Source organism: Lissotriton vulgaris, chromosome 3_2, assembly GCF_964263255.1.
Source record: "Lissotriton vulgaris chromosome 3_2, aLisVul1.2, whole genome shotgun sequence".
NCBI lineage: Eukaryota > Metazoa > Chordata > Amphibia > Caudata > Salamandridae > Lissotriton > Lissotriton vulgaris.
In genome coordinates this window covers 62,818,153-62,836,642 of record NC_141690.1, presented here as the reverse complement: position 1 = coordinate 62,836,642, position 18,490 = coordinate 62,818,153, and the positions used below count along the sequence as shown (strand labels likewise).

Below are 18,490 nucleotides of genomic sequence, written 5' to 3'. Positions count from 1 at the left end.
AGACTGTTCAGGTAGATAATCTCTGTCCAGACCAAGAACGTTATATGTATTAGTAACTGACTCTGTGAAAACATATACTGTCATGATGTTAGTAATGAGACTAAAGGAAATGACACCTGGTGATGGAAATCTTCGGTGGGTGTCTGTGTTTCTATTTCCCTATTCGGTGTGCACCCATATATTTACAAAACTTGGAGTAGATATTACGTATGGTAGGGATAAGATATCGGCTCATACATTCTAAGATGGCGCGGATTCCCACTTGGGAAACCACACCATATGCGGCTAGTCCCTTTTCTATGTCCGACACCGGACGTGGGTATTTGTAGATACTCCGACATGGCGCGGGTGCTGAACGCCAGGAACCCGGTTTTAGAGAAGACGAGATATCGTCACAGGTGAGACCCCGCACATATACAGATTTTTCTCGTGGCGGCGTTAACTTGCCGAGCACGACTTGCTGCGCTTTATTAATGGATATGGGTCGTGTAGTGCGCGCAACTACAGCGAGTAGAACTTGCTGTCAGCAAAGTGGGTTAACTCTCACAGCTTGTAGTGCCTAAAGTGTGGGTCACCTAAAGATTGACCCCAGTTAATAAATCTAAATGTCTCTAATGATGACGGAGATGAATATTCCCTAACTAGCAGGATTCCATTTATTTTAATTTGACTACAGGAGGAAAATACCCGATTAATACCGTATGGAGAGAGACTGATTTTAACCACTACCCACGGGCTAAAACAACGAAAATAGAGTGAGTACTAAATATAATGAGACTAAGGTTGGCTTTTGATGTGTACATAGATAGACGATATTCAAGTCCTGAATTGCGGTCTTTTTTTGATAGCTAAGAGGACAACTGAACCCCAATGACGTTGTGGCAGGGGTGTTGAACAAGGGATTAGAGGCCGAATTTACTCAATTTAAGGTACTTATGATTGATTCATAATTTTGGTTGAGCACGATATGTTGATGTGGGGCTATCTCTCTCTGGCCACAGCAACCAACTCACACTTATGAATACTGAAATTTTAACAGTGTGTTGATGTGAAACGCACATAGGATAAAGATCACGGTGGTGGGATTCTTTTCTATTACAACTTTATTATATATATTCTGTCATTTTGGTGATTACCACTCACAAAAACTTTCTCTTCAGAGCACCTTGTGTGGTCTCTAGGTGTTATTGCACCAGCTCCTTGATGTTGATAACTTGCAACACTTTATAATGGGACTCTTCTAAAATCTGAGTTCTTGAAAAATAAGGGTGTTGGAAATAAACATACATACGTACAGGTTTTAAAACTGTAAAATTACATTGTTCTAGCCTTGAAGAAGTCTGTGGATTAACGCCATATCAGACGAAACACGTGTCGGCTAGGAGGTTTTATGAACAATCAACGCATGAAATAAAAGAAAGAAGAGAAGAAAACAAACAGTGATTTGCGATTTGTCCATTGGCTGCAAAGTGAATTTTCGTACTAGCTCAGGATAAATGTTGTGTTGTGTATCAGGGCATTGACTGGTTCATGCCTGTTGTGTTTAGATTGGTGGTCTAAACCTTGTCCTTGGAGCTTTTATATATTTTCTCATCCTTACTATTATCACTGTTACCCAGCGCAATTATAACCCAACCACCAATTTCCTTATTTGTCTAATAGGACCAGCACTGTGGTTTGGCCAAGGTCAACTTTGCGACGAATGTTATCCACCACAACAGTGAGAGCGGATTCGGTGCTGTGATGTTTTCTGAATCCGTGCTGCGAGCTATCAAGATACTCCCTAAATTCAAGAAAGGTGGAAAGATGTGTATTAAGGTGCGCTTCTAACATCTTTGCCGGGGCTGGAAGTAAAGATATCGGCCTAAAATTCTTAAGGAGGCCCGGGTCCAGGGACGGTTTTTTAAGGAGAGGCTTCACTATAGCCTTCTTCCACACCAGCGGAAAAGAACCCTGGACAATAGCCCCGTTCATGATTTCAAGCAGAGGCAGAAGAATGCTGTTTCTGCACTCCTTTAACTGTTTTAGTGGTACAGGATCCATTGGGGAGGAGGAGTTGGCCTTGTCTAGCAGGAGATTAGGTCCTTCCAGTGAGAGTGCTGGAAATTGGGTGAAGGATTCGGAGGGGCCTTCAAGCAAAGTATCAAGGTTGGCTATAGTGAGAGGAACATCATCGTCCAGGGAGTGGCGTTGAGCTTCTAAGGAAGTGTGGATATCCGCGATTTTACTATAAAAGAAATCCGAGATGTTATTGCAGAGATCTTGTGAGCTCACCACTGGATCTGGAAGTTGGAGAGAGCACAGTGAATCAGCAATTTTGAAGAGTTCTCTAGATGAGGTTAGAGAACTTGTAAGATTGGAGAAATACTCCTGCTTTTCCATGATCACTCTCTGTTTGTATTCCCGCAAAGACTTGTGTTCCTCCCGGTCCTTCATATCCCAAGATTTCCTCCAGCTTTTCTCCTTACTCCTACAGCTCTGCCTCAGAAGTCTCAGATGTTCAGAGAACCAGGGAGCAGTGGGCTTCTGCCTCGCCACATAGCGGAGAGAGGCGGGGGCAAGCTTCTCAACTGCAGTAGTGATGGAGTCCGCGAGTTCTTGAGCTGCCTCACCCGCCTCCCTTGAGGAGGAGGGCTCTGTAGTCCGAACGTAAGGGGCAAGAGCTTTGTCGGTGATGTTTCTATAATTTCTCCTGAGAGCATATGTGGTGGCGACCTGGTTAGCCGTGACCGAGGCAGGGAGAGCAAGTTCTAGCGGCACTGCAAGATGGTCTGTCCAGACCAGTGGCAAAGGGGGGCCAGTAGATAATCTTGAGTCACTGGAAAATACCCCGTCCAGAATATGGCCAGCCTTGTGTGTTGGGCTGTTCACCATCTGAACGAGGTCACAGGCTTCAAGTGACTCAGTTAGTGTAGAGGTGTCCTTTGAACCAACTTCATCAAGGTGGAAATCGAAATCGCCAAAAATAGAGAGACGAGATTTTCCGAAATAGGGTTCAAGGATTCTAAGTAGATCTACACAAAAAACTAGCTCTAGGACCAGGCGGTCTGTATATAAGTATCCCGGTGAATGAGACAGATGGGGCACACAGAATGCAGAAGTATAAAGCTTCAAAACAGTCTTGGAGCATGATAGGGGTTTGATGGTGCAAGAAAGGGAGGATTTATAGAGGATGGCAAGTCCTCCACCTCTACGGCGCAATCTGTCCTGCCTATGGAGAGAATAGCCATCAGGAATGGCCAGAAGTAAGTCATGACCGGAGAAGTCCGAGGCCCAGGTTTCCGTCACAAAGACCCAGTCTGGCTGTCTCTCTTCCACGAACTCGTGGAAGGCAACATTATTTTTAATGAGCGAGCGCGCGTTTATTAGGAAACCCGTTCTAGGAGGGATGGTAAGATGTTTTCCAAGGCGCGAATGGGGTCTTATAGGGACGGGAGCGGGGAAGCGAAGGGGAGCTCTGCATGTAGGACAAAAATGGGAATGTAATATCCGCTCTTGAGTAAAGCAATAATAGCAAGAATGCGCTGACGGTTTAAGAGCCAACAGCTCAGAAATAGAATATTGCCTAAGTACCTCAAAAGATGAAGGAGGAGTGTAAGCCGAGTCCAGCTCGTCCTGCAGCGCGTCCTCAACGCGGACGGGCGCAGACGGGCTGAACTCAGGCGTAACTCCGGCGGATATCCGGCGATCCCCCTGCGCGATACCGCTGCGCGTTGGCATGGCTTGTATTTATGTTGGTCTAGCCTCCTAGTGAGAACTAGACCGCTGGAAGCCTCACCCCTCACTCAAGACGGCCGCCAACGAGACTGGGCGAGGGACCCGCAAAGTGCAGTGTTCTTCCAATTATAGTGCAGGTGAGCGGGTCAGAGGTGCAGGTTAAGCGTGGCCGGCAATTTAAAACCAAGGAATAAGTGATACAAGTAAAAGTAACCAAGAAGACAAAACGGGGAATTTTAAAATTCACAAGAGCTGCGCAAAGGTACAGCGCTGTCTAGTAGTGCGCCGAGGCTAGTAGGGGCGCTCACCTGGGATTTGCCTTGTATTTATGCTGGTCTAGCCTCCTAGTGAGAACTAGACCGCTGGAAGCCTCACCCCTCACTCAAGATGGCCGCCAACGAGACGGGGCGAGGGACCCGCAAAGTGCGGTGTTCTTCTAATTATAGTGCAGGTGAGCTGGCCAGAGGTGCAGGTTAAGCGTGGCCGGCAATTTAAAACCAAGGAATAAGTGATACAAGTAAAAGTAACCAAGAAGGCAAAACGGGGAAATTTTAAATTCACAAGAGCTGCGCAAAGGTACAGCACTGTCTAGTAGTGCGCCTAAGCTAGTAGGGGCGCTCACCTGGGATTTGCCTTGTATTTATGCTGGTCTAGCCTCCTAGTGAGAACTAGACCGCTGGAAGCCTCAACCCTCACTCAAGATGGCCACCAACGAGACGGGGCGAGGGACCCGCAAAATGCGGTGTTCTTCCAATTATAGTGCATGTGAGCGGGTCAGAGGTGCAGGTTAAGCGTGACCGGCAATTTAAAAAAAAGGAATAAGTGATACAAGTAAAAGTAACCAAGAAGACAAAACGAGGAATTTTAAAATTCACAAGAGCTGCGCAAAGGTACAGCACTGTCTAGTAGTGCGCCGAGGCTAGTAGGGGTTAAGGTTAAGGTTAACAAGAGGTCAATAGGCATTGCAAGGATCCAGTTTTTAGGGGGATAGCCCAGTCCAGTCTCCTCGAGCCTCTGAGGAGCCCGGCGCAGACCTGCGCCCGATCCCGCGACGCGGGGGCTGTGGTGATTCTGAAGCGCCTCTGGGCGCGAACCAGGGTGAGTCACTTCCGGTGTTGAGGCGCTGGGGAGCCTGGGAATTGTAGTCTCCCTCCGCTCGGCGGCCACAGGATGAGGAGCTGCGGTGGCGGGAGGGAGACTGCAGGGACACACCAGCAAAGAGGAATCAGAGGGTCTCAGCAACACAGCAGGCAAATACTAAATGGCCCCAGTCAGGATTTCAAGAAGAAGAATTTAGTTAAACTATGTTGTCTTAGATTTTATCTATTTGTGGGAGTCTGTATACAGGAAAGTTAAAGTAAGCTCCAAGTTCTGTGACGCAGAACTTGGCGCTTACTGGGGGTTACCAGGTGGGCTAGTTGGACCCAAGGGACCCTCAGGATTCAAGGGGACTTAATCTCCCAATTTACAACGCACCAGAGTTCCTGTTTGCACAGTGGTGAAGGGACGGGGTGGGGCCTGATAAGACAAGTGAGCAAACACGCCCTGTGGCGTATTTTCAGTTGGGCGCGTTTGCACACTTGTCACATCAGGCCACCCCCCTCCCTGCACCACTGTGCAAACGCACCTGTGGCTTGTTTTAAATTTGGGGATTAAGTCCCCTTGAATCCTGAGGATCCCTGGGGGCCAACTAGCCCACCAGGTACCTCTAGTAAGCACCATACAGCTGCGTTGCAGAGAGGTGTAAAAAGGGGCGTGACCTCAGACCACCTCTCTGCAACCCAACCTTGTGGCGCGTTCTAAAGGTACTTGGTGGGCTAGATAGACCCCAGGGACTCTCAGGATTGAAGGGGAACTAATTCCTCACCTTAAAACGCTCCACGGGGCACGCTTGCACAGTGGTGCAGGGAGGGGGTGTGGCCCCCCTTCCCTAGCCCACTTTTGACCCTGGGGACCCATCCCCGAGGCCTGCCCATCCATTTGAATTAGTATTATTTTTTCTGAGGGGGCAGCTTGGCCCCCCTCCTCAGGCCAATTATGGCCCGGGGACCCCATCCCCCGGGGCCGGTCTGTCTTTTTATTTTTTTTAAATTTATTTAAAGGGGAGGGGGGGCACGTGGCCCACCTCCCAGGCCACTTCTAGCCCTGGAGACCCCATCCCCCGGGGTCTGGTCGCTCCGTTAGGGACCGTAGGGGGGAGTCCCAATGCCCCCAGGGTCCGAACCAGCTCCCCGCGAATAGCGGGAGCTGGCATTGCTTTTCCACACGGGGAGCTGCTGACATGCAGCTCACCTTGTGGAAAAGCAATTCTGCTTTGGATTTTGGAAGCGTGAGCAAGTTTGCCTACCATAGCAAATAGCAGTGTCCCGGGGGTGGGCACTCCAAGACACTGCAGGAGCCGGCCCTGGCGGGCAGCCCCCCTCCCAACCATTGCAAAGCCCCACGGAGGTGGTGGTCCCCAGGGCGTATGGGGGGGGGGGGTTCTTGAGCCCCTCCACACCGGTTATTTTTTGAAAATGAGAGCCCCGGGAGGTGGCGGTCCCCGGAGCTGCGGGAGTCTACGTGCCCCCGCTTTTTCATCCTACAAGCCCCTGGAGGTGGTGGTCCCCGGGGCTGCTGGGGCCCCCCGCAGGCCCCCGCTGTACATTTTCTGCATGTCTCCGGGACCTGACCCACCCGGGGACTTAAAAATAACGAAGCACGGGATCCATCACTTGTTTTATAAAAAAATTTCGCCCGGATTCTCACACCCAGCGTGAATTTGGCTGATAATCTGTTTAAAATAAAATGCTTTTTTTTACCCTGGGGGTCCTTGTTGGACAACCTGAGCAGGCCTAGAGGGTCAGGGTGTTTTAACCTGCCCTCTTTTCTTGTTACTCCTGCTTAATTCTCTGTTTTCTTGTAACTCAGTTCTACCGAATCACAAGATGGCTGCCAACACTTCCTGGTCTGGAGTGTTGACAGCCAATTAGAATAAAGCTTGTGGTCGGGACTGTTAGCGAATCCACCGCGGCCGTAGATATCAAAACGTTTATTTTTTTACTTTCTCCGCAACTACTGAACGGATTTACACCATTTAAAAAAAGGACGCTTTCTAATACAAGCACTACGTTTTTGCCAAATTTGGGGTAATTCCGTTTAGCAGTTTGGGCTGTAGCCTTGCCTAAAGCTTCCTATGGGAAATTGATTTTTTGACTCTTATTTTGAGTCTTATTTTTTTTAATTTCTCAGCAACTACTGAACGTATTTACACCATTTAAAAAAAAAGGTCGCTTTCTGAACCGAGCACCAACTTTTTGCCAAATTTGGGGTATTTCCATTCAGCAGTTCGGGCTGTAGCCTGTCTCAAAATTTCCTATGGAAATTAACAAACGATAAACACGTTTTGGGACCCCCCTTTTTTTCTCAGTCCCTGCTTGACGAATCACCCCCGAACTTTCAGGATAGGAGCTGACCTGGATAGATTTTTTTGGGGGAGAATTTCGCGAAGTTTCGTTAAACGACTCCAAAGATATTAGCAAATCAAAAATAATCTTTTCGTATGGAAAGTAGGTTCTAACTATAACTACCTACAGTAGTTAATGTATGTATGTGTGTGTATATATATATATATAAATATATATTCTTTTTTTTTAAAGAAGGCTAACATTGATAAAGTGCCACTTTGCTAAATAATTATTTTTAAAAAAAAGAGGAACACAGAAAGGGAATTGAAATGCAACCTAATAGTTATTTGCTATGCATTATTAGTTATAGAATGTATTTTGGCCTTACTCATTGATCCCCAAGTTCTAGATTTCTGAAGCTGTTAGCTTAACACATGCAGTCTAGAATAATCTATGGTAGGATAATAATGTCATAAAATAGTTTTTTCTTTCTGATTTTGTTTTAGGGAAGCCATGCGTAATTATCTGAAAGAGCGGGGTGATCAAACAGTTCTAATTCTCCATGCAAAGGTTGCACAAAAGTCCTACGGCAATGAAAAAAGGTAAGCGTTAAAAAAAATAATCAAATGGCTGAAAAGTACTCCATAACTGATTGTGTTTGGATAGTCTTTGCATGCATTAAGAACATTAATAAGAGCTGTGTCTCCATGTTGACACAGAAAAGTAAACTTTGGAAACATTACAGGTCATCCAAGAGCTGACATCTCGCATACCGTATGTTAAATTTTCTGCCTTACAGTGTCCTTTAACATTTAGTTAATATCATAGTTACTTCTTGGGCTGTACATGATTAAGTAACAAAATGCTTGGAGCAATATTTCACTCCTTATGTACCTGTTATTTCATCAGAGATGTGTGAGGAACTAGACAGGTGGTAAAAGAAAAATGAAGCATTGGCCTGAAATGCACTTTCAGTACCTGGTCAACTGACTAGGTGTGTTGGATATATAAAAATCAAATGAGGGAGGTAGAGCTGGTCGTTGGGTTCATGCTCCACAGGAATAGTTACATAAACAAAGTGAATCCAACAGGGGAGAGGGACAAGAGTGATCAAAAATGATTGAAGCACTCAGAGTTTTGAAAAATACCCCTCACACACCAAAAGGCCCCTTGGTGTCATGCTTCATCATCGGGGTCTTCGCACCCCTCTACCGGGATGCGGCGTGCTGCGACCTACGACTAGCATAGTCAACACTGCAAGTGCTCCCGCGTAGTCGTAGGTCGCAGCACGCCGCATCCCGGTAGAGGGGTGCGAAGACCCCGATGATGAAGCATGACACCAAGGGGCCTTTTGGTGTGTGAGGGGTATTTTTCAAAACTCTGAGTGCTTCAATCATTTTTGATCACTCTTGTCCCTCTCCCCTGTTGGATTCACTTTGTTTATGTAACTATAGGTGTGTTGGATGCCATAACTTAGTTCTTGGAACCACTCAAATTCTCTGGATTGATGATTCAAAGTGGCAGTTTTCATTTTAGTGACAGGCTTGCCATTGTAGCCATTACACCCTGCAACTTATATATTACACCTTACAGATAAGACTTACCAAGGTATGTGACAAAAGGTACTCTCTGGCCCACACTGCTTCAAACATGTGTGATCATCCGAAGCCTTTTATAATACATTCATCCTCTAATGCCCCTAAGTCACTATACCCCAAAGTTTTAATATGTGCCTTAGTAGAGTTAGTCAGCAATATTTTTGTTGTTCGTGACACAAGGTGACAAATAAATATAGGTGAAATGAGGGCATAAGACATGTCTTTTGCTGAACAGATTTCACACTTTTGATGTGCTTTTTAGTGATTTTGCATTCGCCCCTTGAGTTGACTTTAACTGCTGCTTCACGTATAAAGGCAACTTTAACCAATCTAAAGTAAACCAATTGAATTATGACAAACTGGGACAACTGTATGCAGTGCCTAATACACCTGACGTTTTCCACCGTTACATCTTTAACTTTATTGTTGTCTCCTTAATTTTAATTTGTTGATCGTCAGGTTTTTCTGTCCTCCTCCGTGTGTGTACCTCATGGGCAGTGGATGGAAGAAAAAGAAAGAACAAATGGAGCGCGATGGTTGTTCAGAACAAGAATCGCAACCATGCGCCTTTATTGGAATTGGAAACAGTGACCAAGAAATGCAGCAGCTCAATTTGGAAGGCAAGGTATGAAATGTAAGCAAGGTCAAAAAAATTTGTGCCAATGTAGTACCAACTTATGTAAGTGGAATGGCCTATTTTGAAGCTTAAAAATTAAATATGCTGCTGAAGATTAAAATGTGTAGCAGCTTGTGCCCTGGTATTTGCTTTGCTAATATGACATTTACCATGCCTACCATTCAGACCTGTAGCTATCACAATGACACAGTGCAATAAATAATCATCACCGATTGTAAACTGCAGGTTTCACGTTTTAATCTCAAATAGGCCGCATTGGCCTTTTATAGTTTTGTAATCAGTACTTTGATGTCCATTAAGTGGGTTGATAGTAACTGTTATTTACAGTGCTGACAACTGCAAAATTGAAACATGAAGCAGTATATGGAAATCATGTTTTATCATTTAATGAAATGAATTCCAGTGGTTAATAAATAGTCTTTATGTACGGTAATTGTGAGAGGCTGGCCTGGTATATGCTGTCCTTTAATGTAAGTGGGCACCCTGCACCAGTCCAGTGATTTAAGTGCAGACTTAGTCTCGAAGGAGTGTATAGCAGCTTGTTTTACCAGAATGCAATCTTATAGTATAGATTAAAATAAAGTATTTATAAAAATATGTATTAATTATAGAATACTCTCTAGTATGTTCCAATATCTCCAACACAGAGATAAACACAATGCACACAATACTTTAGCAAAGTAACTCAGAAAAAAGCACAAAATACACAGTGGGCCCGGGGGAGGAGGAGGTGGGAGGGGACCAAACCATATACTAAGAAAGTGGTATAAGAACCACGAGTCAGGACAATGTCAAGAGGATGTAGAATTGCTGGGGACCCACAGAACCACTCAAGGTAAGTAGATATGTACCCCACAGAGAGCGTGTGCAGTGTGTGAACACAACTGCGTGCTCCGTACAAGCCTATATGCAAGTCGCAGTAGGATTTTTAAATATTCGGGACCCTTCCCAGTGGACCCTTAAGAAACCAAGGCAAAGACAGGAAGTTGGAGAGCGACCCCACCCGTGGATACTGTGGTACCCAAGTATCTACCCCACGGAAGCTGGTTGCATAGGTGTGAAGGGGCGTCAGAAACCGCCGCCTAACCCAATGGAGGACTTCAGGGCAGTGCCACTGCTGGAAGAGGAGAAAGTGTCCGGAGGAATCCAAACGTGAATTCTTGAAGAGGAGTACCTGAAAGCAGAGGGGACAGAGTCTGTCACTCAGAGGTGACCAGGAGACTTGGAAGACGAATGCCGTCAGATGTCGGGTGCTTCAGGGAAGATGTTGATGACCATGGGTCTGAAACTGTGAGGACCAGATGATGCTGAGGAAGACCAGGACCTGGATACGAGCTGTCCCACAAAGGGTGCTGAGGGGTCTGTGTCCCACGGGAGCACCAGCAAATCTTGGCAAATGCAACCCGCTCAGGAGGTCGAGAAGTTGCAAAGTTGCAAGTGGGACCAGCAAGGTCCAGGGGACTCACCACAAGCAGGGGAGTCAGGGCGGGCCCGAGCAATCAAGGGAGCCAAAAAGAAACCAGTGTGACCATCAAGTGGGCCCACAGCCGGAGGTACTTGAGTCGCAAGGGGACCACAAGCAGCTCACCAAAAGATGCATTCCACGATGCACACGATACGGTGTGGCTGAAGATTGGAGCCTGAAGATCTTCTTGCAAAGGCGACAACAAGCCCTTGCAACTGCAAAGTGGAGACAGTACCCAGGGGTTCGGTTATTGCAAACCCCACGAGGACTACTGGCCTCAAACTTATGAGAGGGTAGAGCATTCCTCGGGAACTGTGGAAAACCACCACCTTTGCTGCAATCAATCAATCAATCAAGAAATTTGTATAGCGCGCTACTCACCCAGATGGTCTCAAGGCGCTTGGGGGAGGGGGTTCCGCTACTGCTCGAACAGCCAGGTCTTGAGTTGCTTCCTGAAGGAGAGGTGGTCTTGGGTACGACGGAGGTGGATGGAGAGGGAGTTCCAAGCCTTGGCTGCCAGGTAGGAGAAGGATCTTCCTCCCATGGTGGCTCTTCTAATGCGTGGAACCGCGGCGAGGGCGTGGTTGGTCGATCGCAGTTGGCGGGTCAGGCGGTTGTTGAGGTACCTGGGGCCCAGGTCATGGAGGGCCTTGTGTGCGTGGGTGAGGAGATGGAACGTGATTCTCTTGCTGACGGGGAGCCATTGCAGGTCTCTTAGGTATCCGGAGATGTGGCTGTGTCGTGGGGATGTCCAGGATGAGTCGTGCGAAGGCGTTCTGAATGCGTTAAAGTCTTTTCTGCAGTTTGGTTCTGGTTCCGGTGTAGAGGGTGTCTCCGTAGTCCAGTCGGCTGGTGACGAGTGCTTGGGTGACCGTCTTCCTGGTTTTGGTGGGGATCCATCAGAAAATCTTTCGGAGCATGCGTAGGATGTTGAAACACGATGATGAGACGGCGTTGATTTGTCTGGTCATCGAGAGGGAGGAGTCCAGGATGAAGCCCAGGTTGCGTGCATGGTCTGTTGGTTTGGGTGCGCTGCCTAGGGCCGGGGGCCACCAGCAGTCGTCCCAGGCAGAGGGTGATAATCCAAGGATGAGGACTTCCGTCTTGTCTGAGTTCAGTTTCAGGTGGCTGTTCTTCATCCACTCTGCTACTTCTTTCATCCCTTCGTGTAGGTTGGTTCTGGCGGTGGCAGGGTCGTTGGTGAGGGAGAGGATCAGCTGGGTGTCGTCGGCGTAGGAGATGATGTTGAGGTTGTGTTGGTGTGCGATGGCTGCGAGGGGGCTCATGTAGATGTTGAAGAGGGTGGGGCTGAGTGATGATCCTTGTGGTACGCCGCAGATGACTTCGGTGGCCTCGGATCTGAACGGGGGGAGGCGGACTCTCTGGGTTCTTCCGGCGAGGAACGAGATGATCCACTTCAGTGCCTTCTCTTGGATACCGACGTTGCTGAGGCGTTGTACTAGGGTGCAGTGGCAGACAGTATCGAACGCTGCGAAGAGGTCCAGGAGGAAGAGGGCCGCTGTTTTCCCGTTGTCGAGCAGGGTTCGGATGTTGTCGGTGGCTGCAATGAGGGCGGTCTCTGTGCTGTGGTCGGCTCGGAAGCCGGACTGTGAGTGGTCGAGGGATCCGTTTGTCTCGAGGAAGGCGGCAAGCTGACTGTTGACGGTCTTCTCGATGACTTTGGCGGGGAACGGGAGGAGCGAGATGGGGCGGTAGTTCTTGAGGTTGTTGGGGTCTGCTGAAGGTTTCTTCAAGAGGGCGCTGAGTTCGGCATGCTTCCAGCTTTCCGGGAAGGTGGCGGTGTTGAAGGAGCAGTTGATGATGTCCCGTAGTTTGGGTGCGATGACTGAGTCGGCCTTGTTGAAGACGTGGTGGGGGCAAGGGTCGGTTGGTGATCCGGAGTGGATGTGTTCATCGTGTGGATTGTGTCTTCGGTGTTGACAGGGGTCCAGGCGCGGAGGGTGGTGGTGGGGGGCGTTGGTTCTGTGGTTGGGTGCGTGGTCTGTTCGCCGAAGCTGTTGTGTATGTCGGCGATCTTGCTGTGGAAGAACGAGGCGAGTGAGTCGCAGAGGTCTTGTGAGGGAGTGATGTCGTTGATCCCGGAGCTGGGGTTGGAGAGCTCTTTGACGATGCTAAAGAGTTCCTTGCTGTTAAGTGCGTTGTTGTCTAGTCGATCCTTGAATGATGACTTCTTGGTGGTGTGGATCAGCTGGTGGTGTTTGCGGGTGGCGTGCTTGAGGGCGGTCATGTTGTCTGTGGTCGGATTTTTTCGCCAGGTTTTCTCGAGGGTACGGCAGTTCTTCTTGGAGTTCTTGAGGTCGTCTTTGAACCAGGAGGCTTTCTTGCTTCCGGGCCTGTTGGGATGGTTTTTCAGGGGTGCGAGGTCGTCAGCGCAGTTGGTGATCCACTGTGTGAGGTTGTTGGCTGCTTGGTTGTGGTCCGTTGATCTGGCGGGCGGGTTCAGGTTCAGTGAAGTGGTGAGCTGGTCGGTGGTGATCTTGTTCCAGCTCCTGCGGGGAACCTGTTGCGGGTGGTGGTGACTCGTGGTCTTTCTGAAGCTGAAGTGGACGCAGCTGTGGTCTGTCCAGTGTATTCCGGTGGAGTGGCTGAAGGAGATGTACTTGTTGTAGGAGAAGATTGGGTCTAGCGTGTGTCCGGCGTAGTGGGTCGGTGTGTTCACCAGTTGCTTGAGTCCGAGGTTGGCTAGGTTGTCCAGCAGGGTGGTGGTGGTGGTGTTGTCGTTGTTGTTCTCCAGTTGAAAGTTGAGGTCCCCTAGGAGAATGTAGTCAGCGGAGGGGAGGGCGTGTGGGCTGATGAAGTCTGCGATGTCTTCGCTGAATTGTGTGCGGGGTCCTGGGGGTCGGTAGATGAGGGTGCCTCTGTGTGTGGTCTTGGGGTCGGTGTGTATCTGGAAGTGAAGGTGTTCGGCGGCTGTGAGGTTGTCGTCGGTGCTGGTCGTGATGCGGATGGTGTTCTTGTGGATGATGGCGATGCCTCCTCCTGTCTGGTTGACGCGGTCCCTTCGGGTGATCTTGTATCTGTCGGGGATAGCTATGGCGATGTCGGGCGCTGAGGAGGCGTTCATCCATGTTTCCGTGAGGAAGGCGACATCCGGGGATGTGGTGTCGAGCAGGTTCCATAGTTCCACGGCGTGTCTGTGGACGGAGCGGGTGTTGAGCAGGATGCACTTCAGATGGTTGTTGTTGGTGCTCGGCTTGGTGGGAGCAGTGCAGGTCCGGATGCAGGAGAACTTGCAGGATCGGCAGGTGATGGGTCCGTGGGTGCGTCCTGGGGCGGCGGTGGCAGCCGGGGAGTCGGGCGGTGTTGAGTGCGCTGAGGGTGGCGGCGTCGTGCGTCCGGCGCGTGGGATGGCATCTGCGGCGGCCAGGGGGTCTGGTGCTGGGCGCGGTCCAGGCGCGGACGGGCGTAGACGGGCTTGCCTTTGGCGCGCCTTCGGCCCGCTATTGGTGCGCCCGCTGCGCGTACGTGCGGACTCTGCCATAAATGGAGAGTGGGGGGGCGGAGCGAGGGAGGAGCAGCTGGGAGGCGGGAGCGGGGTGGCGAGTGGGGAGGAGAGCGGTGATGCTGGAGGGAGCGGGAGTGGGGCTGCGGCGGAGCAGCGGCAGAAAACGGTGGTGGAGGCACAGAACTATCAGGGGCACAACGATGCAAACGATACCAAAACAAATACAGGCAAAATACTGGGGGCAGGGGGCAGAAAGAATACTGGCGGGGCACAGGGGAACAGGGGTACAACAGTTGACGATGTAAATGAACAATTACAGGCACAATTCAGGGGGCAGATACAAACTTGGCGGCGGCAAGCGGGTCCCGGGCACACTCTGGGTGGGCCACGCGGCGGGAGGAGCGACCGGCTCTGACCAGGTCAGGTCAGGTCACAGCTCCCCGCCTCGCGGACACCACCTTTTGTGTTCAGTGGGAGGGAGGAGCAGCTGGGAGGCGGGAGGGGGGTGGCGAGTGGGGAGGGGAGCGGTGATGCTGGAGGGAGCGGGGGTGGGGCCGCGGGGGAGCAGCAGCAGAAAACAGCGGTGGAGGCACAGAACGATCAGGGGCACAACAATGCAAACGATAACAAAACAAATACAGGCACAATACTGAGGTCAGGGGCCAGGGGGCAGAAACAATACTGGCGCAACACTGGGAGCGAGAACAGGGGCACAGGGGAACAGGGGTACAACAGTTGACGATGTAAATGAACAATTACAGGCACAATTCAGGGGGCAGATACAAACTTGGCAGCGGCTGCGGCAATCGGGTCCCGGGGACACTTGGGGTGGGCCACGCGGCAGGAGAAGCGACCGGCTCTGGCCAGGTCAGAGCCCACAGAGTCCGGAGGAGCTCCGGATCCGCAGCCCGGTCGACTAGGTTGCGGTGTCTGCAAATGCAGGGAAGTGGCTCCTTCACTATGAAGTCCAGAGTGCCCAGACAGTAGAAGTGCAATGGTGTCTGATCTGAATCTGGTAAGCCCCTAAGTACCCTAGGGAAACGGAGCATGGAAACATGCCATGATTGTGCCTTTATTAAAGAAAGCTAATTTGAACCCTGAGACGCCATCCAATTTCTGTCCGATTTCTCTTCTCCCTTTATTTTCAAAAATTTTGGAGAAGCATATCAACACCCAGCTGACTAGTTTCGTGGAGTCTCATGATGTCCTTCACTCCTCACAATCGGGTTTCAGGGCAGGGCTCTCCACTGAATCCACACTGCTGGGTGTTACGGAAGTTGCAAGGGCTTGTTGTCGGAAAACATCCACTTACTAGTAGATAGAGGTGAAACTGTAGCACTTATTCTTCTTGATTTAAGTGCCGCATTTGACACTGTTTATCACTCCATCCTTTTCAACACCCTCCAATCTTATGGCGTTACTGGACTGGCACTTGAGTGGCTAGCTAGCTTTCTACGGCAGAGAACTTTTCAGGTTTTCTCGGCCACCTCTAGCGCCAAAATATATGCCTCTCGGTATGGAGTCCCTCAGGGCTCCTTACTCAGCCCTTTACTTTTCAATATTTATGTAAGTCCATTGGCTAGAATTGTGGAGCAAGCTGGGCTCTCGGTGTATTCTTACGCCGATGACACCCAGATTATTTTTTCACTTTCGGCCAAAACCAAGCATGACATTTCGGGACTCTGTGTTGGACTGACTAGCATTGCCGATTGGATGTATGCTAGCAAACTTAAGTTAAAGAGGGGTAAAACCGAATTACTTCTTTTCGGCAATAACAAATCCCTCTGGGGCCCTCAACATTGGCCCGCTAAGATGGGACCACCTCCTATTCCAAACAATCGGCCCGTAATCTGGGCGTCATTGTTGACGATCAGCTGACGATGAAGCAACAAGTTGTTAAAGTAGCTTCCACTTGTTTTGTGATTCTTAAGTGGCTACGAAAAATGCTATGGATGCTTCCTCTGCCTACCCAGAAAACTGTAGTTCATGCCCTTATATCATCTAGGCTGGACTGTAATGTATTATTTCTGTGAGCAAGTAAGGCAGTATTACATAGGCTACAGGTTGTACAAAATTCTGCTGCCCGTTTACTTTGCAAAGTCCCATACAGAACCCCGATCTCAGCCTCGATATGTGATCTTCACTGGCTTCAGATTGATAATCGTGCGAAGTTCAAAGCTTTGTGCTATATGCACAAGATTAAGTTGGACAATGCACCTCAGTATTTAAAGGCTTTGGTCCATCAATACCACCCGTCTCACACGCTCCGTTCATCCAATCAGCATCTTTTTGAAGTTCCCAGGGTTAGACGAGTGAGAATGGGCGGACATTCCTTTTCTTGTCTGGCGCCTTTGATCTGGAATTCGCTTCCCTATCATCTGCGCACTGAGCAATATTTTCTCAAATTCCGGAAGGAAGTAAAAACATGGTTGTTCAATCAATAACTTTTCACTACTTTCTTTGCTCTTTGCCCCTCAGTTTTTAGCGATCCCAAGCGCCGGGAAACCTACGGGTAGCTGTTGCGCTGTACAAATCCAATAAATAAATAAAGGGTTGGGAAGATTCAGGAGACTGTCCCAGGGGAGAGTCTGGACGGGGGGAGGTTACTCCCATATCCTTTGTCCAGTTGCGCCAGAGCTGGAGCCAACTTCTCCTAGGACTGGTTTGGACTGGACTATGCCACCAAATGTGCCCCTCATGCATATTTTCTGGTGCTGGCAAGCACACCCACCCAGCACTAATACACTAAATCCTGTCTGGGAGGTGGTCACACCTCCCTGTGACAGGATGCCTATCATCCACCTTCCTCTGCTCGAGCTTGGCTCAGCAGTAGGAGGGCAGAAATCTGTCTCTGGTCGGCAGCAAGCTTTTTGTGCTGACCAGGTCAAGAAGACTGGTACCGGGAACACCAAGAACCTAAGGGAGGACTCTTTCAGTGCTTGGAATCATAACTTCCACATTGTTTACGGTTTGGGGGTATGTTTGGCGATAATGCGGTGCCCCTCTATATAGTATATGACTGCTTCACTGACAACCAGTGAAAATGGACTCTGTAGGCTGCAGGGGTGTCCTGCTCATGCAGGGGCACCCTCCCACTTAGAACCAAGCACCCTGCCCTCAGGACTGCAAAGACCTGCTATAGGGGTGACTTACAGGTTTTAAGTGCAGTGACCCTTAAATATAGTAAACCTATATCTTTAGTAAGTGGTGTGTGCACCAGCTTACTCAGGCTGCAATGGCAGGCCTGTAGTTCCAACTTGAATGGTCTTCCATGAGTGGCATAATACATACTTCAGCCCATGGGGACCTCTGTGGTACCCATGCCCTGGGTACATGGGTACCATATACTAGGGACTGACAAGGGTACACCAGTGTCCAATTTGGTATGTACCCAAGTACTGAACTTACTAATTTAGGGAGAACGCAGATAGAATGGGGTCCTGATTAGCAGGATCCAAGTCTGATTAGTCAAAAACAGCATTGCATCAAGCAAAAATCTGGAAGCGGCGCCAAGCAATAGAACACAGGAGAGTGAAACGGTGTCGAACCACCCGTAGAAATGAAAAGAGGACAAATATAAACTATGATTCAAAATTACTACATCATTCTTACCATGCTTGCTCATCATCGTAAAAGGGCCTTTCAGGTTAACTTTAACGAAGTGTGTGAAAACAGTTTAATTAATAGTCATGTTTTGCTACTTTTCATGATAATTACTAATCGAATTAAACATTATGAATTACAGAGATACATTTAATAAAACATACCAGTAGGTATATAATTTAATTTATAAAATAATTATGTATGACATAGGCAAACAACAATGTAAGAAATAACGATCTGTTTTTTTTGTTTTGCCATAAAAGAGGCAAATTAGGAAACTTGAATCTTTCAAAATGGCAGCCACGTCTCCTCTTTCATACGCCTGTGCACATCGCTCTGTTTGTGTCCCCATTTGATGACTCAAGACCGTTGTCCAGTGCTCTCTTAAGTTTACTGAAACACTGTTGCATGTATAAGAACTACAACCTGGGAGAGAGAAAATCTGCGGTGGGGAGGGTGGCGCGCGGCTTAAAGATGGCGCGGAGCTCACAACAGGAAGATGAATAAATGTTCGCTGGAGCTGGAGAGCGACCCTGGTGAGCTGGGAGAGGAAATGGAACAGGGGATAGATAGTTGCTGGCTTTCAACACTGCACACATTTATTATCACTTATTGACA

At 48.8% G+C, this 18,490-nt stretch overlaps 1 protein-coding gene across 1 annotated transcript in view; it reads left to right on the top strand.

Moving 5' to 3' along the window:
* The window catches only part of RBPJ (recombination signal binding protein for immunoglobulin kappa J region), a 310,932-nt gene that overhangs the window by 134,416 nt on the left and 158,026 nt on the right, over positions 1–18,490 (top strand). The window contains exons 3-4 of the mRNA XM_086964005.1: positions 7,610–7,705; positions 9,161–9,326. Of these exons, the coding sequence (XP_086820131.1) occupies positions 7,610–7,705; positions 9,161–9,326 (262 nt within the window). The remainder of the gene's footprint in view (positions 1–7,609; positions 7,706–9,160; positions 9,327–18,490) is intronic.